The sequence below is a fragment of the Neohortaea acidophila genome (assembly GCF_010093505.1).
Source record: "Neohortaea acidophila strain CBS 113389 unplaced genomic scaffold BDY17scaffold_5, whole genome shotgun sequence".
NCBI classification, from domain to species: Eukaryota; Fungi; Ascomycota; class Dothideomycetes; order Mycosphaerellales; family Teratosphaeriaceae; genus Neohortaea; species Neohortaea acidophila.
In genome coordinates, this window is record NW_022985514.1 from 1,049,814 (window position 1) to 1,075,067 (window position 25,254).

General features: G+C 58.0%; 12 protein-coding genes across 12 annotated transcripts; 4 read left to right on the forward strand and 8 right to left on the reverse strand.

Moving 5' to 3' along the window:
• Nucleotides 1-148: 148 nt before the first annotated feature.
• BDY17DRAFT_249923 (anaphase promoting complex subunit 8) lies at nucleotides 149-2,185 on the forward strand (the record flags this gene model as incomplete). Its single annotated transcript, XM_033731025.1, has 2 exons — nucleotides 149-246; nucleotides 298-2,185. 2 exons carry the CDS (start codon nucleotides 149-151, stop codon nucleotides 2,183-2,185), a joined length of 1,986 nt encoding a protein of 661 aa, XP_033589935.1.
• Nucleotides 2,180-4,457, reverse strand: BDY17DRAFT_310388 (uncharacterized protein; the record flags this gene model as incomplete). Its single annotated transcript, XM_033735429.1, has 2 exons — nucleotides 2,180-3,553; nucleotides 3,606-4,457. 2 exons carry the CDS (start codon nucleotides 4,455-4,457, stop codon nucleotides 2,180-2,182), a joined length of 2,226 nt encoding a protein of 741 aa, XP_033589936.1.
• A 328-nt stretch (nucleotides 4,458-4,785) lies between these two features.
• BDY17DRAFT_310389 (uncharacterized protein) lies at nucleotides 4,786-5,271 on the reverse strand (the record flags this gene model as incomplete). Its single annotated transcript, XM_033735430.1, has 1 exon — nucleotides 4,786-5,271. The coding sequence occupies one exon, from the start codon at nucleotides 5,269-5,271 to the stop codon at nucleotides 4,786-4,788; it is 486 nt and encodes a 161-aa protein (XP_033589937.1).
• Nucleotides 5,272-5,651: 380 nt separating this feature from the next.
• On the reverse strand, nucleotides 5,652-6,880 carry BDY17DRAFT_250467 (tryptophan synthase beta subunit-like PLP-dependent enzyme; the record flags this gene model as incomplete). The annotated part of the gene is made up of 2 exons (XM_033731063.1): nucleotides 5,652-6,649; nucleotides 6,718-6,880. 2 exons carry the CDS (start codon nucleotides 6,878-6,880, stop codon nucleotides 5,652-5,654), a joined length of 1,161 nt encoding a protein of 386 aa, XP_033589938.1.
• A 162-nt stretch (nucleotides 6,881-7,042) lies between these two features.
• Nucleotides 7,043-10,476, forward strand: BDY17DRAFT_297333 (nuclear condensing complex subunit). Its single transcript, XM_033733583.1, has one exon. The coding sequence runs from the start codon at nucleotides 7,134-7,136 to the stop codon at nucleotides 10,422-10,424; it is 3,291 nt and encodes a 1,096-aa protein (XP_033589939.1). The 5' UTR covers nucleotides 7,043-7,133; the 3' UTR covers nucleotides 10,425-10,476.
• A 252-nt stretch (nucleotides 10,477-10,728) lies between these two features.
• BDY17DRAFT_316781 (uncharacterized protein) lies at nucleotides 10,729-11,696 on the reverse strand (the record flags this gene model as incomplete). Its single annotated transcript, XM_033736032.1, has 3 exons — nucleotides 10,729-10,749; nucleotides 10,908-11,534; nucleotides 11,598-11,696. 3 exons carry the CDS (start codon nucleotides 11,694-11,696, stop codon nucleotides 10,729-10,731), a joined length of 747 nt encoding a protein of 248 aa, XP_033589940.1.
• A 1,938-nt stretch (nucleotides 11,697-13,634) lies between these two features.
• Nucleotides 13,635-16,669, reverse strand: BDY17DRAFT_310393 (putative alpha glucosidase II, alpha subunit; the record flags this gene model as incomplete). Its single annotated transcript, XM_033735431.1, has 2 exons — nucleotides 13,635-16,507; nucleotides 16,585-16,669. The coding sequence occupies 2 exons, from the start codon at nucleotides 16,667-16,669 to the stop codon at nucleotides 13,635-13,637; spliced, it is 2,958 nt and encodes a 985-aa protein (XP_033589941.1).
• A 156-nt stretch (nucleotides 16,670-16,825) lies between these two features.
• BDY17DRAFT_297336 (uncharacterized protein) lies at nucleotides 16,826-18,325 on the forward strand. The gene has a single exon (XM_033733584.1). The coding sequence runs from the start codon at nucleotides 16,894-16,896 to the stop codon at nucleotides 18,202-18,204; it is 1,311 nt and encodes a 436-aa protein (XP_033589942.1). The 5' UTR covers nucleotides 16,826-16,893; the 3' UTR covers nucleotides 18,205-18,325.
• An 81-nt stretch (nucleotides 18,326-18,406) lies between these two features.
• On the reverse strand, nucleotides 18,407-19,649 carry BDY17DRAFT_316783 (ribosomal protein L4 domain-containing protein; the record flags this gene model as incomplete). The annotated part of the gene is made up of 3 exons (XM_033736033.1): nucleotides 18,407-19,317; nucleotides 19,385-19,479; nucleotides 19,540-19,649. 3 exons carry the CDS (start codon nucleotides 19,647-19,649, stop codon nucleotides 18,407-18,409), a joined length of 1,116 nt encoding a protein of 371 aa, XP_033589943.1.
• Nucleotides 19,650-19,994: 345 nt separating this feature from the next.
• Nucleotides 19,995-22,082, reverse strand: BDY17DRAFT_324115 (uncharacterized protein; the record flags this gene model as incomplete). The annotated part of the gene is made up of 1 exon (XM_033737134.1): nucleotides 19,995-22,082. One exon carries the CDS (start codon nucleotides 22,080-22,082, stop codon nucleotides 19,995-19,997), a length of 2,088 nt encoding a protein of 695 aa, XP_033589944.1.
• Nucleotides 22,083-22,882: 800 nt separating this feature from the next.
• On the reverse strand, nucleotides 22,883-24,173 carry BDY17DRAFT_146252 (Alpha/Beta hydrolase protein). The gene has a single exon (XM_033729572.1). The coding sequence runs from the start codon at nucleotides 23,924-23,926 to the stop codon at nucleotides 23,054-23,056; it is 873 nt and encodes a 290-aa protein (XP_033589945.1). The 5' UTR covers nucleotides 23,927-24,173; the 3' UTR covers nucleotides 22,883-23,053.
• On the forward strand, nucleotides 24,159-25,252 carry BDY17DRAFT_146258 (uncharacterized protein). Its single transcript, XM_033729573.1, has one exon. It carries the CDS (start codon nucleotides 24,391-24,393, stop codon nucleotides 25,165-25,167), a length of 777 nt encoding a protein of 258 aa, XP_033589946.1. The 5' UTR covers nucleotides 24,159-24,390; the 3' UTR covers nucleotides 25,168-25,252.
• Nucleotides 25,253-25,254: the final 2 nt, after the last annotated feature.

The following is a 25,254-nucleotide window of genomic DNA, read 5'->3' on the forward strand; positions in this document are numbered from 1 at the left end:
GGCGTCTGTGGCGTCAATTGATGCGGGGTTGCTATTTGCACTTCAACACACGCACGCGTTGCTTCCACGTCTTGCTCTTTCAATCCACCGTCATGCACGCTCTCATCCACACCCACACATCCTGAAGGCGACCGAATTCCCACAGACCATGCTGCTGTCTCCGGAGCAGCAGGCCGACCTGCAAGCACAACTGCAAGCCTCCGTGAGCGCGTGCAACGACCGCTGTCTTTTCCAGGCCGCGAAATGGTGAGTGCACTTGATAGATCATCCTCGCACCCCCTAACATGATGCAATCAGGACGGCAGAACTCCTCAACTCCTTCCCTCCCACCGCCTCCAACGATCTCACGAATGACGATGCCTCCGATACCGACATTGACGACGACGATGCCGCGCAATCCCCTACAACTGCCACGCCCACCGATCGTGACCGTAGGGAAGCGAAGCGAGAAGCGAAAGAGCTGCACAAGTACCAGCTGGCACAATCACTTTTCCACTGTCGCGAGTTTGACCGCTGTGCTGCTGTCTTCCTACCCACTCCCGTCCCGCACATAAACAGTACCTCACAGCAGGCAGTATCAGCCGCACAGCTACAGTCAACACCGAAGAAGACCAGCCTCCAGAGTCCACGCGGTTCGGCAAAGCTGTTGAAGCCACAGCAACCTCCTCTACCGAAAAATCTCAGCCAAAAGGCCCTCTTCTTGGCCCTGTACGCGAAATACATGTCGGGCGAGAAGCGCAAGGTGGAAGACTCGGAAACCATTCTCGGACCCGTTGATGGACCCGTCACGGCCAACAAGGCAATTCCCGCCGTACTGGCAATACTCGAGGAATACTTCAATGCCCGTGGCGGCTTGCAAAACATGGACAACTCACAAGGCTGGCTCGACTACCTCTACGGCGTCGTACTGGTGCGCACCAAATCGGAGGCGCTGGCGAAACAATGGCTCCTCCGCAGCGTAAATCTCAACCCCTACAATTGGTCCGCCTGGCTAGAACTGGCCTCCCTCATCGGCTCCGTAGACGAACTGCGGCAAGTGAGCGCGCATCTCCCCGAGAACATCATCAAGTTCTTCTTCTACATCCACTGCAGCCAAGAACTCTACCTCCAGACGCCCGAAGTCTACCACAGCCTCGCACAGGTCACCTCCATCTTCCCCTCCTCGCCCTTCCTCGCGCAGCAGAAAGCCCTCCTCGCCTACCATGCGAATGACCACGACACCGCAATGGCCACCTTCGACGCTCTCCTCCACGCCTTCCCGCACCGCCTCGAAGGCACAGACATCTACAGCAACCTGCTCTACGTCCTCCCCAACCGGCCCAAACTCGCCACCCTCGCGGCCACCGCCTCGGAAACGGACAAATTCCGGCCGGAAACCAGCTGCATCCTGGGCAACTACTACTCGCTCATGGCGGAGCACGAAAAAGCCGTGCTCTGCTTCCGCCGCGCCCTCATGCTCGACCGCACCTTCCAGGCCGCCTGGACGCTCATGGGCCACGAGTACATCGAGCTGAAGAACACGCAGGCCGCCATCGAGTCCTACCGCCGCGCCGTGGACATCAATCGCAAGGACTACCGCGCGTGGTATGGATTGGGCCAGGGATACGAAATGCTCGAGCTGCATTCCTACAGCCTGTTCTACTACCAGCGCGCCGCGGCGCTGTGTCCGCACGATCCGAAAATGTGGGCTGCCATGGGCAATGCGTATGCCCGGTGCGGAAAGCTGGGGAATGCTATCCAGGCTTATAAGCGTGCTCTCCAAGTCGGCAGCCAGATGGATATAGGAGGCTCCAGTTTTGGCAGTGGGGGGAATGCGCTGGCGCATGCTGTTGGAGGCGCCCTGGATCCGCAAGTGCTGTTCGACATTGCGCTGCTGTACGAGCGCGACGACAACTACGAGGAGGCCGCGGCGTATATGCAGCTATGTCTCGACCAGGAGGAAGGAGCGGAGGAGGGGGAAGAGGGCATCGGCGTGACGCAAATCACCTCTCGTGCGCGCCTGTGGTTGGCAAAGTGGACATATGGCTGCGGCGATTGGCAGCGCACGATGGAATTGGCAAACGAACTCTGCCAAGACGGCGTAGAGGTTGAGGAAGCAAAGGGTTTGGTGCGGGACGTGCGAGCGAGGCTGGCGCTGCGCGAAGCCGCAGAGGACGAAGAGGAGCAATGGGACCAGACATCATAACATCATGCCCTCCGTACTCCAATTCGTTTCCGTGGGCGGGAAAGCCCAGGACGTGTCGGCGAAGACGAAGTTGAAGGCGGAGAAGTTGATGTCGTCCAGCAGGCCGGTGTCCAATCCGCTGCTGAAGTCCACGTCTAGCCCTTCCATCACCGGCGTGCAGCCTGTTTGCTCCGCGAGTTGTGCGTTGGGCGGGAGCGGATTCAGGATCGCGTCCTGAGCGTGCATGCTGGAGTCGTAGAGTGGCTGGGAGTAGAGGGTAGTCGGTTCGCCACTTGATGTCGCAGGCTGCTGGGGGTCGACAGTAGACACATCGCGCCGCAACACGTGCGCAGCGCCTTCCAATGTCTCGGCCCGAAGACGCCGCCGCCGCTCCTCCTCCTCCTGCAGCCGCCGCACCTCCCTCGCCCGCTTAATCAAAGTATTCACATGATCCCATGCCGCCTCGCCCTGCTTGAGCGCAAACATCTTGTCCCAGCGCGACAGGAACGGGTCGAGCACGGCCCACGCGTCGCTGGAGAACTGCGAGTCGCTGCTGCGCCCGAGCTCCGAGATGACGATTGCGAGCGAGTGCCACTGCACCCACGTGCGCAGGTACCAGGCCCACTGCTCGATGCCCGCGCGGTCGCAGCAGGTCATGGAGTGGGAGAAGGCGATGATTTCCACTGACGCTTTGAGCAGGTCGATGCGCTCGTCTTCGGACATGTCGCGCGTGGGCTTGCGGTTGAGGGGGTGGTCGATGATGAGGCGCGCTTTGACCTGTTGTTGAGAGTTAGCGGGTGCTTCGGTGGAAAGGGAGCTTGGTGAGACTGGGTTCACGAGTGGACGTACCAGCATTGTGCGGATGAAGTTCAGACATAGCCAGTCGTATGGGCGTGACTCGTCCATATTGTGAAGGTACTCCCGCTGCATCATCTGGCGCGTCTCTTCCAGCACCTGCCGCTGTTTCGTCTTCACCAGCTCGTCATCGCAGTCTGTCCCATAGGCAGCCTCGTGCTTCTTACGCAACAGCACAAGCGCCCGAATCAGCTTGAAAACACTACAACGCAGGAGGAAGAACGTCGTAGACGCGGTGCCCCTTCGCGCTTTCGGAAGCTCCTCGAGATCCTCCTGCAGGTCATAGTCGAAGAGGTTCGCGGGCAGCTGCACGCTCGAGTCCTCCATGATGCTCGTCTTCCGCGCGCCGCCTTCTTCTGCTCCGCGGTTTTCCAGCCCGGCCAGGTGCCACCAGAGACGGCGACGGAGCTCGGCTTCCAGCGGGCGATACTGGCCGCCGGGGTCCTCGTTGATGCGCATCAGTTGCGACATGCGCACCGCGAGAGAAAAGAGGGCGCGGGTGTTGGTTGCGTTGTCCTGGCGGCGGATGGAGACCTGTGGAGTTGTCAGTGCGTGTCCGTGCGAGCAAAGCGATGATTGAACTGACCATGTATATTACGAGCGCCTGTAGTGATTCCAGCTCCGGCATTCCGTAGTTATCCGCCAGCGTAGCTTCGATGGTCCGCCCATACCGCTCCAATAACTCCTCGCGATCCTGACCAAACCTCCTCCGTACCTCCTTTGGGGTGCAGGCGGTCACAGCGGCATAGTAGATGCCGAAGAGCAGAGTCTGAGTCGATGTTGGAAGGGAGTTTAGATCTCCGATATTCTCGCACAGCTTATGGCCGAAAGTCGGGCAATGAATGACCTTTGTCAATGGATCGAAGCGGGTGACGAAGATGTGCCAGTAGTCGAAGACGACAGCGACGCTGGGCTGCTGCCCGAATCCGCCAGGCTCGCCGACTTCTCTCACACTGCTATTCGCCGCCGCAGCCTGGCTGTACGAGAAGGCTTCCTTGCCCACTGCGGATGATTTGGTCAATGCGATCAAGGCATCCTTCACCAGGTCGTCGGGTTTGCCCTTGCCGGACGCAGGGCCTCGATGGGCACTTTCCGGCCTTGCAATCTGCGAAGGCGATTGGTCTCCACTAGTGTGGTGGGAGCCGTCGCTATGAATTTCGCCAAAGTCGGTGCTGGCGGGCACATCGCCGCGAGCCACGCGGGGCTCGAGATAGCGCACCAGATCCTCGAGATGTCGCTCGCGGGCCGGCTTGTCCTTCCTGTAGGGACCTCGTTTCCGCTTGATGCCTGATTGGGGCGCAGGGTAGACACATGGCAAGTCGGATCGTAGGCAATTCGTGCAGCCGTCGGGTTCGCGCGAACACTTGAGCTTGCGGCGTCGACACCCTATGCACGCTGTTCCTGGCTTGGGTGGCCGTTGATCGCTTTCTTCGGTCATGCTTTGGCTGGCTTTCAGTCGAATCCGACTGCGTGCCTCGCGACTGATGGTTGATGCCTACCAGGCTCGGTGCATGCTAGCTTTTTCGACGTGGTATTGCGAGTCGTCTGTTGTCTAGAGCACCATAGGTCCGGTCGCTTACGGTGGTAGTGTAGATGCGAGTCATTGGCCAATCAGCTCCGAGTATTATGGCGTTGGTATGCGCGTTACAACAGTACCTATCGAGCTATCCCATATCGCAGTAAGGACATGTAGTTAAAATCGATGCAATTGACGAGTCGTTCTTGTGTATATTTCTACTTGAACCCACTACATCCACCCAACATGCTTAATACAGCTGCGCATACAACCCCACCAACCCACCACTAGCCGTCAACACCGCCCGCACCCAATTCTGCCACACCCAACCCTGCAACAACCTAACCGCCTCCCCACTAGCATCAGCCTTCTGCTGCTCAACGGCACTCTTCGCAATCGCCCCCAACCGCTGGATCCCGCCCAGCATAACGCCCAAAGTCCATGGCTGCGTACTGAGCACCAACCCCCCGGCAGCGGCGTACAGATTCCGCTCGGCCCGGGATTTGGCGTAGTAGGCGAGGTAGGCGAAGGCGGTGGTGCTGAGTACGACGCCGGGGGCCATGACTTTGGCGCCGTTTTTGTAGATGCCTTCGAGGATCGAGGCCGACACCGAGGCCGGCTGGGTGTAGAGTAGAGGCACGGAGTTTTGGGAGAAGCCGCTGCCGTAGCCGGAAAGGAAGAAGGCGGTGGGGATTGCGATGAGCTTTGCGGCGGTGTAGTGATCTATGCTGCCCATGGTGGTGGTTGTTTGTTGGGTTTTGGTGATGGGCTATGTTTTGGACGGATTGTTGGGTTGTCTACACTTGTTGTGTTGCTGAAAAGACGTAGTTGTCGGCTCCCGAGGAAACGACGTGCAGAAACAAATGAGAATCGAGACTGTGGGCGGTATTACTCTAAACAATACCAAGTAGTCGTGCGAAGGGAAGGGATGGGTCCAGATATATGGCGTATCAGCCGCACGTGAAGGCATTGGCCAGCTCTAACATTAGGTCAGCTTGATCTAGGCCGTCCTTGCATGAGCCAAGCCAGCCTAATTTGCGCGCTAGCGGTTTGCAATAGCGTGCTGCACCACAGAGCCGCAATCAGGTTACCATATTGCACAGGATTCGACCACTTCTAAGGCAGCACGATATACTTGGTCAAGTGCTCCGGGATCGCCTTCAACAGGTCCTTGCTTTCCAACCATTTGCGCGAGAATAGCCTGTCGGCATATCTGTACGCTCCGTCGCAGAGAATGGTCACCACCGTATGCCCCGGCCCCAGCTTTTCGGCCAACTCCTTCGCCGCAACCACATTCAAACAGCTGCTGGCCCCAAGGTAAAGCCCCTCTTCATCCAAGCAGCGGTACACCATCTCTATGCTCTTCTCGTCGGCAATGAAGAGTGCGCCGTCCAACAAGTCGACGTCCGGCTTGAGATTGTCCGTGATCCGACCCTGTCCAATCCCCTCGGTGATGGACGAGCCTGACCGCGCAATCTGCTTCCCCCCGCTCGAGACGTAGGTGTAGATGGTGCTCCCAGGCGGGTCGGCCACGTAGCATTGCACCTTTCCGTTGCTCACGGTCTTGAGGTATCTTGTCACTCCCGCGATTGTGCCCGCCGTGCCCGAGGCGCAAGTGAAGCCATCGATTTTGCCTTCGGTCTGCGCCCATATTTCCGGGCCGGTTGTCTCGATATGTGCCTGTCGATTTGCCGTGTTGTCGAACTGATTCGTCCACACCGCGTTCTCGAGCTGTTCGGCGTGTCGTTTGGCTTGGTGGTTGTAGTTTTGAGGGTCTTCGAAAGGAACGGCGGGGACTGGGTAGACGGTGGCGCCAAGTAGCCGGAGAAGGTCAATCTTCCCTTGGGATTGCGTGTTGGGCATGTATATCACCAAGTTGTACCCTTTCGATCGGCAAACGTGGGCGAGGCCAATGCCTGTATTGCCAGCTGTGCCCTCGACCACCGTCCCGCCGGGACGCAGCAGACCGCGCTCTTCGGCATCCTTGACGACATACAGTGCTGCTCTGTCCTTTACGCTGCCTCCAGGGTTCTGAAATTCTGCCTTCCCGAGTACTTCGCATCCCGTCTCTTCCGAGAGCTTCTTGAGCTTGATCAGGGGGGTGTTTCCAATGGCTGTCAAGGTGCTATCCGCATCAGTCAACGACTCAGCTTTGCAAGGCGTAACACGAGAGACACTGTACCCGACACAAATCCGTCCTTGGCCACTCGCTGGGCTTTGGAGATCTCAATGCCGTGAGGATTCATGGCTTCGGTGGCCGAGGCGGAGAAAGTCGAGGCGTAACGGATGGGGAGAGGGCAAGAAGCTGGCCGCGCTATCAGACGTAGCGCGCCGCGAGCAAACATTGGAGATGATGAGGAAAATACGAACGATTGAAAGGCAATGGTGAATGCACCGTTGTGTGAACGAAAGCCATTACGGAATGATGTATGGCGACAGCGCCAAGGCCAGGGAAAGTTGGCGGAAACTTTCCGCGCGCTTTGTTGACGTCGCGGTAAACATTGCAACGACACCTTCAATTTCACATCTCGGAGGCGCCAACACAAACACCCAGAAGCCACAGGATCACCACTGACACGACCTACACACACATCAGACATGCCGGGCCGCGTCACTCGCGGTACGCGCAGCAGCGCTCTGTCGCTCAAGTCCGCCGGACGAACCAGCTCTCCCATAACCGACATTCCAGACGAAGGCGACGACACCAGCCTTCGACGCAGCATCTGCACCATCTTCGCGGAATCACAGAAGTCTGTTACGCGACATAGCAAACTATGCTTCGCCCTGCGAAAGGTGCAAGAGCAATGCTGCTACGAGCCCGTCACCCTGAAGAAGGGCAAACGGGCGGAGGAGGAGTTTGATGAAGACGACTTCAATAAAGAGACGGTGCGATGCGTGCTGCGCGTCTTGCCCGTCAAGAAGGCGGAGCCTGCTGGTGACCGGGTGATTCGCTTTCTCGGCACCTTCTTGAACGCCGCGAGCGGCAAAGACAACGAGATCGCGGACCAAGGGGATCCCGATGCGACTAGCCTACCGGAAACGCCCACGTCTAGATTGACGACCCAGGTGCTGCAAGAGCTGCTGCCGAAGATGAACGCAAAGGACAAGAACATTCGTTTCCGTGCCACGCAGATTACGAGCCACATCATCAACAGCTTGGACACGCTGGACGACACGCTGTTTCACAAACTTCGCCTGGCTTTGCTCAAGCGTATTCACGACAAAGAAGCTATGGTCAGGTTGCAAGCCGTGTACGGACTTGGGCGCTTGGCTGCTGAGGTTGATGACGATGAAAAGGACGATGATTCGGACTCTGATAACGAGGTCGGAACCGGCGTGCTGGAGAAATTGCTCAACGTCCTTCAAAACGACCCCGCTGCGGAAGTCAGGCGCAACCTCCTTCTCAACCTCCCACTGACAAAAGAAGTTCTGCCCTACCTCCTCGAGCGCGCCAGAGATGCCGACGCCAGCACCCGCCGAGCCTTATATGCCCGACTTCTTCCTGCGCTTGGCGACTTCAGACATCTCAGTCTCACACATCGTGAGAAGCTTCTCCGCTGGGGTTTGCGCGATCGGGACGAAAACGTGCGAAATGCGACTGCGCGGCTGTTCCGAGAACGCTGGATTGAAGACTGCGCTGCCCTTCCAGCTGCTCAGACTGCGGAACAAGCTGAAGGTGAAGACGGTCAGGCGCAAAAGGCGGCTGCAAATCAGGCCGCCGAGCCCTCACTCGACGCTCTCCTCGAATTGCTCGAACGGATAGACGTGGTCAACTCCGGCACTGAAGGTGGCATCGCTTTGACAGCCATGCAGGAGTTCTGGGCCGGAAGGCCTGACTACCTCGACTACGTCTCCTTTCCCGACCACTTCTGGGATGACTTGAATCCCGAACTCGCCTTCGTAGCGAGGACGTTCAACGACTTCTGCCGCCAGGGCAACAAGGAGGTCCACCACCGTGACTTGAACGCCTTGGTCGAGGAGAAGCTGCCGGAGGTGACGAAATTCGGCTTCTTCCTCGAGCGCGAGCTGAACAAACTGATTGAGCACATGCGGGAAGCTGCCACGGGTGAAGATGCAGATGCGGAGGAAGACTCCGCGCAGAGCGAGTTCGTTGTTGAGCAATTGCTGCACATGGCACTTACGTTTGATTATTCCGACGAGGTGGGCAGAAGGAAGATGTTCGGTCTGATGAGGGAGGCTCTTGCTATCGCCGATCTACCAGAAGAAGCGACGAGACTAGTGGTTGAGGTGCTTCGCATGGTGTGTGGTGAGGACAACAAAGGAGAGCGGCAGTTCTGTGGCATTGTGCTGGAGGCTATCGCGGAGGTCCACGACACGATTATGGGTGAGAACGCGGCGGGTGACGACATCTCCTCCAACGTCGACGAGAGTTTCCACTCAGCCACCTCCTTCGTCGATGAGGACGCAATCGACGGTGCCACTGGAGGATCAGAGCGAGCACGAAAATCTAAGAAGGCCAAAGGCACGATGCCTGAAGACGCAGCGGAGGCTGAGGAAGCCTACATCCGCGAGATCATGGTCAACATGAAATGCCTCCACATAGCTCTCTGCATGCTGCAGAATGTCGGCGGGGATCTCGAAGACGATGCTAACCTCGTCACCATGCTGAACAACCTCGTCGTCCCGGCGGTGCGCAGCCAGGAAGCGCCTATCCGCGAGCGAGGACTGCTCTGCTTGGGCCTCTGCTGCCTTCTAGGCAAGAACCTCGCCCAAGAGAACCTGACTCTCTTCTTGCACTGCTTCGCCAAAGGCCACCCAACGCTGCAAGTCATCGCGTTGCAAATCATCGCGGACATCCTGATCACCCATCCTTCTCTCCTGGCGGAATCGAGCATCGACAATACCACTGCAACAGAGCAGCAACAAGACGCTAATCAACTCACCAAGCAAATTATCAAGGCCTTCCAGAAAGCCTTGAAATCCGACGATCCGGCCGTGCAATCCACCGGCGCCACCGCTTTGTCAAAAGCAATGCTCAGCCGTCTCATCACGAACGAGGACCTCCTGAAACAACTCGTCATCACCTACTTTGACCCAGAAACCAACTCCAACGCCCAACTCCGCCAAAGCCTCTCCTACTTCCTGCCCGTGTACTGCCACAGCCGCGCCGGAAACGCCAAACTCATGGCCACAGTCGCCGTCCCCGTCATCGCAAAACTCGCAACCCTCCGCGACGCCCTGCTCGACGACCTAGACGCCGACGACGAAGCAGGCGACACGATGGTGAAGCTAAGCGTCGTCGGCCAAATGCTACTCGACTGGACGGATCCACGGAAAATGGTCGGCTTCGCCGAATCCGCAGCGCCCGAAGCAGCCGGGATCAATGCAGCAGGGGACACGCACTTCCTGCTCGCCGCGCACGTGCTCGAGCGCCTCACGGGCCCGACGAAAGCAGGCCAGCTGGAAAAGGAAGAGCGCAAAGTCCTCTTTTCCATGCTGGGCAAGCTGCACCTCCCCGCGGGCGCATGCGAGGCGGACACGCTGGCGCACGTGCTCACGTTGGTGCAAGAGGCGTTCGACGCGAAGGTGGCGGGCGATGCGACTTCGCGCAATGTCCTGACGAAACTGCGCGATGCGTTGCTCAAGTTGATGAATGCTGTTACCGCGTTGGAACGAGGGGGCGGTGGGGCTGAGGAGACGGTGGTGGAGAGTACGGAGGTGCAGCACGGCGCTGAGGAGGAGGAGATAGAGGAGGAAGTAGAGGAGGATGAGGATTTGACTGTTATGCAGCGGACGCTGAGGGATACGACGCTGGGCGGGACGACGATGGGCGTTCCGGATGGGGAAGGCACGCGGGTCGTGCTGGGCGTAGAGGATAGCGAGATGATGGATGTTGATGGAGAGGAGTACACCACTACGGAACTGTAGGCGTTTTGCTAGTCCTGGACAGTCTGAGCTTGAGATTGGGATTAAACGGATATTCCATTTCGTAGATTGATTGGTTTATTTAATGTCTCACACATCTTCGACAAACCACGAGTTTCGCCAACCAGCTCTCGCTCGCGCTTCCTCCGGCTCCTCGCCCAGCATCTGGAGCAAGTCGAGGTCTTCTCCTCGCATTGGAAAGGCCCTCTGCGGCGACGCAACGCCTTCAACCGCACTGCCGAAGACTGCAGACTGCGGACTCCCAGGTCTGCCCGTTGAAAAAGAGCCCTTCAAAGCTCCGCTGCGACTACTCCACGCCGTCGAAGGCCTAGTGAAAAGCGGCGAGTTGAGGGAAGAAGTCATGCCCGTGGGCAGCACCTTCGTCGACTCATCGCGCCACACATCGGCTCCACTTTCGACAAAAGCGAGACGCATGCTGTGGCTTGGGGGCTGCGTTTCCTCTCCCAGCCTCGGGAAGATTTTGACAAGCAGCGGTTTAAGTGAGAGCAGAGAGGCGCAGGTGATGCCCACGTTCGCTTCCACGGCCGACCAGATCACAGCCCAGAGGCCCGATTGCACGTAATGGCCTTGATTGGCGGCGATGAGGACTGTGAGCAGACGCACGACGCTGACGGCGCAGACGAAGAAGCCGAGACCGAAGAGGGCGACGAGGATGATTTTCTGCTTGCGCGGGAGATGCAGTGCAGTGATTGCCGGGAGTGGCAGGAGGAGGATAAGGAAGTCGAGGCTGATGTCCGTGCCTGCGACTGAGAGCCAGTAGCGCTGGGCGCTGATGCAGTGGCCGGTAATAGTCGGGTTCCATAGTTTTGCCGTTGGGGTGCAGAGGAAGATGCCGGCGAAGAGGGCCCAGCTGGCTGCGGGGAGGAGGAGGGTGAGGAAGAGGTAGCAGATGCGGCGGAGGGGAGGGTCGCTGAAGATGCGCAGGTATTGGATTAGAATGGAGGCTTTGGTGATGTTCACGATGAGGATCCAGAGGCAGTTGCTTGCGATGACGAGCTTGGCGATGGTCTGCAGCTGCACAGGGCCGGCGTAGACGCCTCTGCCGCCGTTGACTTCGGCGGCGATGAGGGCCGTCATTGCCCAGGAGAGGATCTGTTTGGCCTGTTGTTAAGATGGGTTTGCCGCATACGAATTCCGGAGACGAGCGAAACACACGAGCGAGAATGACACCACATAGTCGTCCAATCCCTCGCACTTGGCAATGCGTCGGCGTGCAACCCATCTTCCTGACACCACGGCCGTGGCGAGAAACATGCATGCCAGGGCTGGGCCGAGAGCTTGCCATCCAATATCGGCCGCTCCAAAATGCGTGGCTTCATCTTCGTCCGATTTCGATAGTGACTTCTTCGCGGCCTGCTGGAGTCGATCGAAATCCAACATGTTTAGGTCTGTCAAGAGAGACGAGCATATGTTTGGAGTCCATGATGGAAAAGTCTTCGTTTCTGTCGTTTGTCACCGAAGACTTGATAGTGGGTTTTGCGATGACGGCAAGACCATAGAATCCAGAAACAGTGCGAGCCATTCAGAGAAATTGGCCAGGTAAGCTGCTGACAATGAAAATCCCCAGTATTGGTTGCCGCCTTAGCTGATGGGGGCAAGTTCGTCATGGCGGCCACAAAGACCATTGCAGGCAATCCGAGTGGCTGGAATCGGCGAGGCTTTAGTTGCCACTGCGTCCTGCGGAACGTAAATGATATTCCCGTCACGTGCCAACCACCAGATCAATGAGAAGCCTGCTTGACGCCACTCTGGCCCTCCGACGCGACGCGAAAGAGATTCATCTTGGCCTCAAGATACGCCTGGACGGACTTGTCGCTGGCATTGGGAGCGCTCGGTTTCGTCGGCCGATCGGTGACGCCCTGGCTCCAGTTCTCGATGGCGGAGCGTTCGCGTTCGCCCAGGTAGGCATGGCTTTTGTTGGAGCTGGATTTGGTTTTGGAGGGCATGGTGTGATTTGGTTTGATGGATGAGAGACCAGGCAGGGGAAAACTGGGGTTATGGGGTTGGGAGCAGGCACGTGGATGCAATCGTCGTTGGATGTGGAATTGGGTTAGGTCAAGCTCGTATCCGGAACTGTGCCGGGAACCGATGACGAAAGGACACAGAGGACGGGAGATAGAGAGGAGAAGGAGGGGGGAGAGATGGAGCGAGGGCGAGCAGAGGAGATAAAAGAAGAAGAAGAAGATGGAGGACGACGAGGAAGCCAACGGGAGTTTCAAAGCAGGTCGAAACGCATATCAAGCCTCAACAGCTCGCCAACCCAACCCACGTCAAGATCTCATCATGCATATCGCCCTCTCCGGTGGCACATGGCAGAAGGGCGGAAAGGGCAGTCCGACATGGGGCAGTAGACAGCGATGCCAGGAGAATGGGGAGAGAAGCCAGGTTTGGGCAAAACACAGAGAGGCAGAAGCGCAGGTGGGAATCGCACCCAATCACAGCATGGCATCCGATGCATCAGTGACAAATCAGAGGGCGAGGGCAGGCGTGCGGCGAGTCGAGATGGGCGATGACAGATCTTTTTTCGCCTTTGGCAGACGCGCGAGTCGAGGCTGCGTCGGGCGGCGTCGATGGGGTGGGGTGAAGCGGAGGGAAGAGGCGGCGGCACCCGGGCCTTACCTAATCTGGGGAAGGCTGGATTGGGCAAATTGCAAATCCTCTATTCCAAATCGCCGACGCCCGCCTCGCTTCATTCCATCCACGCCTGACGCCGCTTGCGATGAGCGAGCTGGAGCTGGAGCTGGACGAGATGCATGCAGCAACTGCCAAGAAACATCGTTGCTCAGCAGTCGATGCATTTGCGACAAGAAGCAACCACCTGCAGCGATTCCAAAACATCGAAAGAGGGGATCACCAAATGTAGATGCCGTAACGGGAAGTCACTGGATGACTGACGTGCCTCAAACCGCGGCAATCGACGGACGATCGCAGTGGCTTGGTCGCTGGATGAAACGATGGCCAAGGTTTGCTGCCTCCCAAGCTCTCTCCCATCCATGTGCTACCCTGGCCGCTTCTCCACACCCTCCGGGCTGCCATGACTTGCCGAAGCCACTGATCAGCAGATGGGCAATCGTGCATGCAGTACCGTAGATCGAAATGGAAGCAAGATCGAGCATGTCCGCGGACCGCGCTTAGGGTACCACAAACCTCCTCTTCTCCTACTCCATGTGCCTCCGCATGTTTCATGTCTCGTCAAAAAGCAATCTTCCACCCCGCTCCCACTTGCACGCCGGGATCGCGCACAACCGCCCACGCCGCCTTCCCAGCCTCCCGCTCGTGATACTCCAGCTCCACCTGTCGGGCGGCGGAGCTCTTCCCACCCTGCTCTTCGCTGACCTCCACCTCTGTCTTGCCCCTCCATGCATCCGGCGCGCCGACCACCACAATCTTCTCAACCCTCACCTTCTCCATGGTCTTGAGATACTCCTTCGTTCTCTTCCCCGACACACCCAGATCTTCGCTCATGAGCGTCGAAGTGCTGCCTTGATAGTGGAAGCGGCGATGGATGTATGCGCCGTCCTTGTAGTCGAAACTCTCTCCATCATCGAGGTACAGCGTGCCCTCTGCGTCACCGGAGTTGCCCAGCACGACGACCAGCGTAAGCGGATCGAACTTCATCAACCCCGAGCTTCGGCGCGGGCGGTCGCGGCGGGGGATAATGTGGCCGCCTCGCATCAGGAACGGAATCGTGTCCAGATCCGCCGCCACCTTCACTGTCGACGGGCCTTCGTACATCCAATAGTCGAAGTAGTCGTAGTACTTCTCCTTGTCGGCCAAGTACATCTCCTGCCCCTTCTCGCCTTCCTTGGTCACTGGCTTGGCCAAGAGCCCGTAGCTGCCGAGATAGAACTGGTCATCGATGGCGAAACCCTTTTCGTCACCGGGATGCACATAGTAGTTCGGCCGAAGAATAGGAGCGCCCGTGGTGCTCGCCTCATGGAACGCCGTGTACCACGCCGGCAGCAAGCTGTAGCGCAGGCGGATGGCCTGCGCGATGATCTGGGTGTACGGCTCGCCAGCCAAATACGGCTCTCGCCGGCGCGTATCGATGTGCGCGTGCGCTCTCATGAAGGGGTAGAAGGCGCCAGCTTGGTACCACCGAGTCAGGAGCTCCTTGTCGGGGTTACCGAAGAAACCACCCACATCGGCGCCCGCGAACGGATACCCGCTGATGCCCATGCTAAGAAGCATCGGGATGCTCGCCTCTAAATGGCCCCAGGACGCCTGGTTGTCCCCGGTCCACATCGCACCTAATCGTTGGCTCCCTGAGAAGAAGGCTCTGGTCAAGACGAATGGTCTCACGTTATGCTTGTCTTCGTCTTTGTCGCGAGCCAGAAGTGCATCATGGGTGGCCTGGTGGAAAGTCATGCCATTGATGTTGTGCACATCGCGGTGCTCCCAATTATCGTAGTGCAGATTGTCCTTTGGCATCGTAGTCTCTGGTCCGTTGAAGACAGATGGCTCGTTCATGTCGTTCCAGATAAACATGTTCTTCGCCGCACCCTTGAACTTGTCGTAGCGGAACAAGCTCTTCCACCATTCTCGGCCTTTCGGGCTGAAACAATCGATCCAATGACTGCTGCCAGGCCAGCACCAGCCTTCGAAGATGGTTCCCTCCTTGTTCTTGACTGCCAGGTCCTTGGACTTCATCTCGTCCACGATGCTGTATCCGCCTTCGTTCTTGATGTGCGGGTCGATGATACCCACCAGCTTCCTCTCACGCTGATCCAGTTGTTTCTGCATCCCGATAGGATCTGGAAAGTTCATCGGATCCCACGTGAAGTATTTCTTGCCGTCCGTGTATTCGATATCCAGCCAGATGACATCGTAAGGGATTCGATGTTTGTCGAATTTACGATCAACATCCTTGACATCTTCATCCGTCACGTAATTCCACCGACACTGGTGATACGCAATGGCAAAGTGCTGCGGCAGCTCGGTGAAGCCGGTCAGTTCCGCATATGATCCGATGACATCTTGCGGCGTTGGGCCAAGAAAGACAAAAGCGTCAAGCAGACCGCTCTCGCTGAACCAGTGCGTCTGAGTGGTGACTTTGTTGCCGATGCCGAGACTGAGGGGATTCGCAGTTGACGTGCTTTTCGTAATATCGATCCACGTTTCGGCGGCGTTGAGCCAAAACACACCAACCGAGGAGTCCTTCTTGTGGGCCTGCACGAATGGAATGGAGCCGTACAGCGTCATCGGGCTGTCCAATTCGTACTCAAACACATCGCTGTTGTACAATCGGTAGGGTTCGGAGTACTTGCCATCGCCTCCTCGAGTTTCCTTTAGCGATAGAGGGCCGGTATGCTCGGCCGCACCGTACACGTGTCCATAGCCTGGGAAGTTGATGTCCAACGCAACTGCTTCCGGTCCTCGCGGTTTGCTGTCCGTGTTGCCGCCAAAAGACTCTTCCCACCACGTGCTCTCATCTTCACCAGAATCGGTCTTCACCGCCGTATCTTCTGTTTGGTTCTCCTCACTGCCCTCCGCCGCTGCGACTTCCGGCTTCTCCACCTTCGCACGCCAATGCTCAAAGTTCATCAATCCACGATCGTTGAATTGAATCTGCGTCTCACCCTCTCGCTTGAAGTCGATACCAAAAGGAGCATGACGGACGATGGCCTCGAATTTGCTCCCTTGCCCAAACAGGACTCGAGTGGTGCCCTGGTCCGCATCTTTGCTCAGTGCAGCACCGGTACTGACCGCGGTGCCTCCAACAATGGCCCACTTCTCCGCCTCATTGTACCTCTCCTTCCTCGCTTTGCTGTCATGCCGAAGTTCAATGTCTCCTTTCTGTCTGCGCTCCTCATCTACCGTGACTCTCGCCGTTCCCGCCTCGTGGAAGGTGATGGTCAACGGTAATCGCACATTCTCGTCTGATGTGGCGAGTTTCTTGAGCACAGTGCCGGTCAAGACGCCCTTGTTGAACTTGATGGATGCGGGGTCGAGGGTGTAGGGAGAGTTCCAGTTGGAAGTGGACAACGCGGTGTCGGCGTAGGCGCGATTGCGTTTGCAGAAACCAGACTGCTCGCAAGTTTTGAAGTTTTCATGCTTCACCATCACTATATTTCAACAGTCAGAAGGGATGAAGAGGCATAGCCAATGGCTACATTGCTGCTCAGGGGAGGGCAATGCATACCGGCCGGCGTGATGAGCATGCACAGGATGGTGCAAAGATGGAAAATGTTGGCCCATGTGAAGGAAGGAATGTGCCCACGAGACATCTTTGCGAGCCTTGCAACGGATGTATATCTAATCAATGGAGAGGATCGTCTCCAAGTTGAAGCTACGTTGTGAGAAGGGAATAAGGGTTGCCTGCTTAGTCATCCAAGCTTTACCTCACATGCATTCACGATCCGCCCGCCAATTCATGAACCAGACCTACATCTCACCTCACCTCACCTTACCATGCTCCTCCGATAAGACCATCCGCAAAACATCCGCCGTGATGGCCTCTCCACCTCCGTCATCGGCTACATCTCCCCCAGCCGCCTCGCCTCTGGCCCTCCCCCGTCAACGACCAACGCTCTCCCTCCAGAGTCAAAGCAGTCACACCCGCCGCCCCTCACCCCTCACCGCCTCCGCCCACAACTCCGCCCATCCCCTCCGTCAAACCTCCTTTCCCCCACCAGATAGCCTCGAAGCCCAACACGCCGCCGCAGAAGATGCAGTCCTGCGCTACTCCCCCACGCAGACCTCGCAAGGCAGTCCCGGCGCGGACATGGACGACGACGAGGAGTTCAGCGACAGCGAAATCATGTCCGCCATTTCCGGCGTAGGGGACAGCGGGGCCTCGCGCAAACGCAAGCGAGGCGAGAAACGAGCGCGCGGTCGACCTTCGAAAGCCCACACGCACGCTCGCGCCAGCAGCGTCAGCCTCGTGAATGGCGAACGCGAACGCAGCTCCCGCGGCGGAACAGCAGGCGCGGCATCGCTCGCAGGCGACGAAGACGAGGAGGACGAAGACGATGATCTAGCGCCCGGCGCTGGCGGAGGCAGAGCACCGCTTTATGCGGGCGGTGAACTGACCGAAGCCGAAGTGCAAGCCGCGGACATCGCGCGCGCCAGTTTCCGCACGTACATGGAGAGGCTTGACCGGACGCCGCTGACCGCCACGCGGCCTTCGCGCGCCGGCCTGACGGTCAACGACATGGCGGATCGCTTCGACGTGCAGTACCGCGCGAAATTGCACAAGAATGATTTGCGCAAACTGGTCAATCAGACGCTGAGTCAGAGTGTGCCAGGGAATGTCGTGCTGGTCGTCGGGGCGTACACGAAGATGTTCGCCATGGATCTGATCGAGGAGGCGAGGAAGGTGCAGAGGGAGTGGGCGGGCGTGGAATCAAAGAGGGCAGATGGAGGGGAGAATGCCGCTTTTGACAGACTGAACCACGCGCTGCAAGAACAGCGAGCCGAAGAGGAGAACGAACCGCCGACCACTCAAGATTCTCGCGTAACCGAAAAGGACGAGAAAGCCAACAAGTCTTCCTCCAGTCCTGCGCAGACGAACGTCAAAGAAACGAAAGAAGCGAAACCTCCCCAGAGCATAGCAGAGGCTCTCAGCCTAGGTGGTGCGGGCGGACTGCAGTCCTCATTTCTGGAGTGCGACCGTGGCCCCCTTCTTCCAGACCATCTCCGCGAAGCCCTACGGCGCTACAAGAAGTCCCGTGCAGGCGGTACGGTGGGGTTTACGGGACTCAGTCTTGAAGGCAGGGAGGTCGCGGCTCCGCGTATGGGCGGGAGGAGGCTGTTTCGTTGAGTCAAGCTTCGGAGACAGCATTCTATTTTAGCGATGGAGTTCAGGTAGGCATTGAGCGTCGCTCGATAGCCCAAGTATGAGAATAGGTTCATAGAAAGAGACAAGTCAGGATCTGTGGGAGGTTTGAATGTTGCAGCTGCAACAAAAGTTAAAAGACACGCTCAACTACGGGAACTTCGAACCGTACATAACGGATAGTACTCTAGTTCTCCATCAGAGTCGCCTCAAACGTCGCATCCTTCTCCACCGGCTTGGTGTCCGCCTTGACATGCCCCAGCCCTTCCTTGTGGTATGCAGCAGCGTACGGGTTGAGACGCAGCAGAATCTGCTTGTTGCGCAGCGGGTTCTTCTTCTGCACCACGCCGCGCTTCGTGATCGCACCGCCCTTGGTCGGACGAAGCACACTTTGCACCTCGGAGCTGTTGATGAGTTTGGCGAGATCGGGCTGGGCGACGAGGTTGGAAGGCAGGAGGAAGTCGCGCTTGAGCTCGCTGGGCTCGGTTGTGCTGCCGTACACGGAGTCGAGGGCGGCGAAGGCGTTGGAGGTCCAGACGACGAAGCGGCCGAGGTGGCCGCCGGGTGCGAGCTGGAGGAGGTTGAGGGCGTAGACGGAGCAGGTCTCGACGCCAGACAGGTTGCGGAAGGCGCGCACGAGGTCCTTGCCGTCCTTCTCACCGTCGTAGACGACGAGAGGTCCACGGCGCTGGGTGTGACGTCGGTTCCTCATCTTGCCCTTGCCGGCACGCAGCTTCCGCGACGCCTTGACCTTGTCAATGTCTGCCTTGGCTCCCACAGCCTCGAGGAGTTTGCTCGCGGCGGAGGTCTTGATGAGGGCGGCGGCGCCGAAGACGGTGCTGGAGATGACGAGGGGGACCTCGGCGACAGAGGAGACGCGGTGGCCACGGGCGAGGAGCAGGGCGGCGGAGGAGGAAGCGGCGATGGCAGAAGCAGTGGCGAAGCGCTTCTGGTTGAGGTTGATCTTCTGATGCCACTTGCGCCAGATCTTGGTCGGGGCGAACATGCGGCCAGAGCGGCACATGTTGCCGAAAGCTGCTTGACCGGCACGGTGGGTACCACCTCCAGAGACACGGGGAATACGAGCGACGGCACGGCCTGGGAGGGTTGTCAGTTCGCGGATCGGTGTGAAGCATGGCGGCTTTTTCAATGCTGCATCACGTACCGGTACCCCAGGACTCAGCGCTAGTTTGGTGACCAGCCTTCTCGCTCACGGAATACGGCTGACGCTTGTTCTTCGCCATGCCGGCGTGGACAGCCCTGAGAGATTTGTTAGTCTGCAATCTCCATCATCCTCGCTCTTGTTCGCTTTCCACCTACTGCACAATGTCCGGGCGGATCGGGGCCTTGAAGACGCTGGGAAGCGGGTGGGTGTCCTTGGTGGGGGCGCCATCACCACCGTGGATGGTGACAGTCGGTCGGCTCGTCATTGTTGCGGTGTTGTTAGTTGGTTGATGTGCCGAGTTGCTTCGTGACAGAAAGCAGTCGTTGCAACAGACTTTCGAGATTTGGCGTTGTTCCGTGTGCCGCAGATTTAGAACTCTTGGCACGGTGCGGTGCGGTTGACTTGTAACGCTAGTCCATATTTGGAGCGGGGCTACCCGGGCTTTGCTTTCACGAATGTTGCCTCAGGCATAAATCGCGTCGCCGGAGTGCGTCCATCAATGCTCAATTGAATAGTCTTATGCATGATGCAGAACTGCATGCACACATTTCATGACTTCACAGCTCGTGAATACAGGACTCTGAATTGGCTTTAGTCATACGGAAAGCCCTCACCTCTCAGCCTTGATCTTCTCCAGCGCAGCCTGACACCTCTCCACAGCCCCCCGAGCCTCCCTCCAACTCCTCTCATCCTCACCCCTCACCCTCACCCTCCCACCCCCATCCACAATCCCCCTCAACGCCTCCTCAACCTCCATCAGAACCCTCCTCGCATCCTCCCGCACAATAGCAGCAAACCCCTCCCTCTCCCCCTCCCACTTCTTCTGCAGGCGACGCAAACTCCACACAAAGCCCAAAGCAAACACGGCTCCTGCCTCGTAGACACCGGCGGTGGCGACGAAGAGCCATGCGCTGAGAGCTGCGGAGCCCCCGATGGTGGTGAGGGCGGAGACCAGGAGAGTTTGCGCTTTGCGGTGTAAGGCTGGGACGAGGGCGTGTAGCATGTACGCGCGGCTGAAGTTGATGGCTTGTGGCCAGGGCCCGCGGGTGAGGGGGATTGGTGGGGGTTGGAGTTGAAGACGGGTAAGTAGTCTTCCTGCTCGTTCGAGCTCGGCTGCTGCTTTGAGTCGTGCGGTGCCCGCTTCTGCTGTCACATCTGGCTTTGCAGATTGTGCGTCCTCGTGATTCGCAGCGACAGGAGTGCCGATGAGCTGCGCCTCTGTCGCCAAACCTGCGTCAAATATTCGTCCGCTGAGAAAGGCGAGGCGCTGCTCTGACTCTGTGAGCCAGCTGGACCGTATGATATCGGATGCAGAGACGGTGACGTCGTCTATGCGCCAGAACAGCCGCCACCATACCGTCCTTCGCCATGCATTTGAGTCGTGGAGCGCAGTGTCGAGGTTGCGTTGCAAATCGCTGTGGGCTTCTGCAGACCATCTGGAAATGGCTCCTTGCAGAGCTTTCCGCTGATGCTCCGACACAGTGTTGGCGGTTGCCAGAGTTCGCTCGCTGTCTTCAGATACAGCAATGGAAGTAGAAGCGTTGGCCAATATCGACGATATCAAGTTCCCGACAGCTGGGTTGAGGTCCGTAGTGCTTCGAGATTTGTCCGCGGGGCTGTTTGGGTTGGTAGAAGCCATCCATTCGCCCAGAGCAGGAACGCCACTTCTATCCAGTTCCTGGAGGTGCTGCGCGCCTTCTGCCTTGTGCGAGCGGAAGTGTTCGAGAGCTTGATTAGCAAGATCCACATCCACCGTCCTGCCTCCAGGGACGCCACCTTCGGACGGAGTGGGAGGCGCAGAAACGCAAATAGCAGCGTTGATGAAAGGTCCCTCCGTCAAGTCAACGGGAAACCGTCCGTACTCCACCGCGCCAGCGATGCCATCAACAACCAACACCGCTTTGTGCACGGGATACCGAACGAACGCAACCCTTCCGCCCGCTGAATTGGGCGTAGTCAACGGAGGGACAAGTAACGCGTCCTCCAACGCCGCGACATCGCTGCTAGGTACGTCTCCAGCACCGGGGCTGAACCCCGTGATCAAGATCTCCATATTGTGCGTCCTCAAGAACGGAGAAGGGATATGCATCGTGCGCACCAACGCATTACTCCGCGGCACATCCTCCGCATCGCCATAGCGCAACAGCAAGCTCCTGCCATCTTCAATGCCTTCGAGTATCTCCCGTTGCCACGGCTCGTCGTCCGAAAGGATATCGCTGAGCAAAACCCCAGCCAATCTCCGCGCCGCGAGCGCGCCTTTGCTTCCCAGCCCGAGGAGGGCAACTCTTATCACGGCATTGTTGGACTCAAGACTCCGTGTGGCTAGTTGCAGTCTAGAGAGATCCACGTAGCTGCTGGCTTGCTCTTGTAAAGCGAGTAGGGCATTGTACAGGTCTCGATAGGGTTCGGGGACGGTGGTGGGCGCGTTGACGGCTGTGGTGGATGCTAGGGAGTCGTTGGTTGCGTAGTTTCTGATGGATGCCGTCTTAGGTACGCGGAAAGTCGTAGTGGAGAGTCGTGGGCGTAGAGGAGTCGTGCGTTTAGCTTGCACGTCCCGGTCCTCTCGCTGTCTGCTCGTTCGCGCGATGCCTCGCGCTCCATTCCATGTGGCGCTTTTCGCGAGACATGAGGAGCAGATGTAGGGCTCTTTGATTGCTGCTTGCAGGTGACGAGCCGTCAATGGCAGCCGCGGAGGCATGATGGAATGCCGTGCTACGTTCAAGTGTTGTCGAAAGTCTCCCAGCGGCCTTGAAGTTGGGCGTCGAAGCTCGAGCACGGACTTTCCTCTTTCAGGTGTTTGCTACTTTCCTCTTTGAGAAGGCATTGAACGAGTGACTGTAAGGCATTCTGGTCGTGAAGCACAAATACGTGGCAGATGACACAAGAGGTCACTAACAATACTGACTACGTGGTTGTGTCACGATGATGGGCGTGTATGCCGCAGGCACTGTCGACCTGGTCGGCATTCACTGTAACAGACTTCTTCACTACAACCAGGCTGCTCAACATGATGGGCTCTTTATCTATATATGTCCCCATGACTGCCACTCTGTCTCTATTCCTCTGGCATCTTCGACTTCTTCAACCATAGCTTCGATCAATATCATGCCCAAGCGTACACAACCAACCGCCGAAGAAATCCAAAGCTGCATCGACGGATTGAACGCCGAGATGGATGAAATCAAAACGCTGAACAAAGAGCGTAACAGAGCCTTGGAGATCCAACAAGCACAGGAGTCTGAGGACGAATTGGATTACGACAGTCCACAGCAAGGTGCAGAACCTGCCGCCGAGTCCAGCAGAGCGGCTGGCAACAGCGGTGGACATCTGCCAGGCACATGCGATCCGCGGCCCGCCGTAGGAGGGCACAGGAACGTAGACGATGTCACCGAGAGAACGGCGGCGGCGTTATCGTGGGTCCAGATTGAGGAATGGGAGCGGGGAAATCTGCAGGACCGGCTCGTTTCAGTGCGGCAGGAGGCGTCCACCGAGGCCATTGAAGCCAATGCTGTGGTGAACATGTGGTCAAGGCAGGGGAAAGTGCTTGACAGGATGGTGTGCGCGTTTGAGGAGCTCAACTTGAAGCTCACCGAACTCATTGCACTTCTTGCGGCGAACGGTGTGGCGGTGAGGGATTTTGCTTCGGAGCAGTCCAAGTAGTGGTTTATTTCAGGCTTTCTGTAGCCATTTCAAAATCAAATGACCCACCTCATCACTATTCCGATCGTGCATAGGGAAGTGAGAGTTGCCCCTGATTCCCATCTTGGGTAGATCGTATACCGTCACATCCCCTTCCAGGTCCCGGTAATACTCCACAATGGGTTCCCACATTTCATGGCCAGCCAGATGATCGCCCCAAACAAGCAAAGTGGTGACATCCTTCAAGTGGTCCGTAGAATCCGTCAAAGCCCAAGCCGGCTCAACCAAGACAAGACGCCTGACTTTCGACGTGGTGTTGGGATCGAGCAGGGCAGAAATGCAAGTAGAGCAGCCGTTGCTGTGCGCGATGATATCACACTCGCCAATCTCCGAGATGGCATCCTGGATGCCTTTCGCTTCGGCGCTATATTGCTCCTGTCCTCGTCTTCGGGCGCTCTGCGTAGCTATCAAGGCATCCAGGTGCTCAAGTGGGAATTGATATTCCTGGTCGTCGGTACTTTTGTTCTCCGACGGAGCCAGGCGGAAGCGCTCGTGCATCTGCTTCGCAGTGCGGTATTCGACGGGTGCCGAGCGTAAGTCGTCTGGACAGCGTTGGCTGCGTCCACTGTCGACGGCATCGATGCAGTACACTGATCGGGTGTAAGGGGGCCGACTAGCAAGGACAGCCCATCCAGGTCGACGATCGGGAGTGGCTTCCCACATCGCGCCGGTCAGTCCTCCGCCGTGGATGAAGAGGATAGGCAAATCAGCAGGGGAGTATTCTTTATTCCCGACCGAAACTGGGGGCATGTATTGCACGTAAGCTTGGTCGACGACGATGTAGCTTTCATTGTACACCATTCGCTTGCCTTTGGTGTGGAAGGAAACGGGTGGTGGAGGCATGATAGCTATCCATTGGATTGGTCCACGAGTAGAGAAGACAACGTCCGAAGCGCGGTGGAGCCAGTCTTGGGGGAGATAAGCTGAGGTGCGCGGAAAGAGAGACTCCGCGTGCGAGCACAGCACTTGCCTCAATCCCGCGCAACTTGAGCTGGAGATGGCTGTCGAAACATGTCCTGGAACAGACACCAGTCCAGCCTACATTCGTCGCGTGGAGACCTGATTCAGCAATGTGATGGCGTGACTAAACAAGGATAGAGGCCTGGGAGGAGGAAGAGGAGGAGACGAGCAGAAGGGCGGCCAAAGCAGGCCGGGCTTTCCGGAGGCGGTGGCGGGCCATTCCCCACGAGGCTGAACCGCACCCACAACCTCCACCACCTTACCTTTCCCCTCCTCCTCTCCCCCTCCCCTCCCCTCTCCTCTCCCTTCCCACCACGCCCGTCCCCGAGTGTCGGAGGTGATTCGAAATGTCGTCCCCCGTGACCCCCACCACCACCTCAACCAGCGTGACCAGCAAAAAAAAGCCCCCCAAAGACGTCAAAGGCGCGCTCAAAGGCGCCGACTTCCACAACTCCGAGCTCACCGGCCCGCGGCCCACGCACAACATCCCCAGCGGCGGCCTCTTCTCCGCCTACTCGGCCGTCGCCATCGCCGCCCCGCCGCAAGTAGTCTACGACGCCCTGCTCGACGTCGGCGACTGGAAGCAGTGGAACACGTTCGTGTACAACGTCAAAATCACCAAGAACCCCAACCCGCACGGCACGGGCCAGCGCTCGCACACGCGCATGACGGGCGGCACGTGCATGATCTTCTACCGCAACATCTCCTACGACCCGCCGAAGCAGGCCGAGTCGCGCCAGGTCGTCACGCTGGTGGAGAAGCTGAAGTTGGCGAAAGATGGGCACAATGCGCCTTGCGTGACGCGCATCCGCTGGCAGCTCGACAATGCCGCCATCTCCACCCCGGGCTTCCTGCTGAAGTGCGAGCGCATCAACGAGATTGAAGAGGCGGCGGATGGCACGACCATCTATCGCACATGGGAGGTCTTTGCCGGCCCACTGGCGCGCACCGTGCGGACCAACTTTGAGCAGAATTGGAGGTATAGACTGCAAGACTGGACGCGTGACCTGAAGCAGTGGTGCGAGAAGAAGTACACCCAGGGTGGCGCGGAGCCGACAACAGCGGAGGGGACAGTGGGCAAGTCCGAAGGGGGATTTGCGGCGCAGACGGCCGTGGGCCAGTAAGGATATGGAGCGGCCAAAATTTGTAAATTCATGATATCCCTCGCTCTTGGAGCAGCTCATCTTCTTTCCAAACATTGATGTCATGCG

Coding starts and splice junctions, on each gene's coding strand:
- BDY17DRAFT_146252 (XM_033729572.1), bottom strand. CDS start 23,926: ATGCCTCCACCACCCGTTTCCTTCCACACCAAAGGCAAGCGAATGGTG.
- BDY17DRAFT_297336 (XM_033733584.1), top strand. CDS start 16,894: ATGGCCTCTCCACCTCCGTCATCGGCTACATCTCCCCCAGCCGCCTCG.
- BDY17DRAFT_146258 (XM_033729573.1), top strand. CDS start 24,391: ATGTCGTCCCCCGTGACCCCCACCACCACCTCAACCAGCGTGACCAGC.
- BDY17DRAFT_297333 (XM_033733583.1), top strand. CDS start 7,134: ATGCCGGGCCGCGTCACTCGCGGTACGCGCAGCAGCGCTCTGTCGCTC.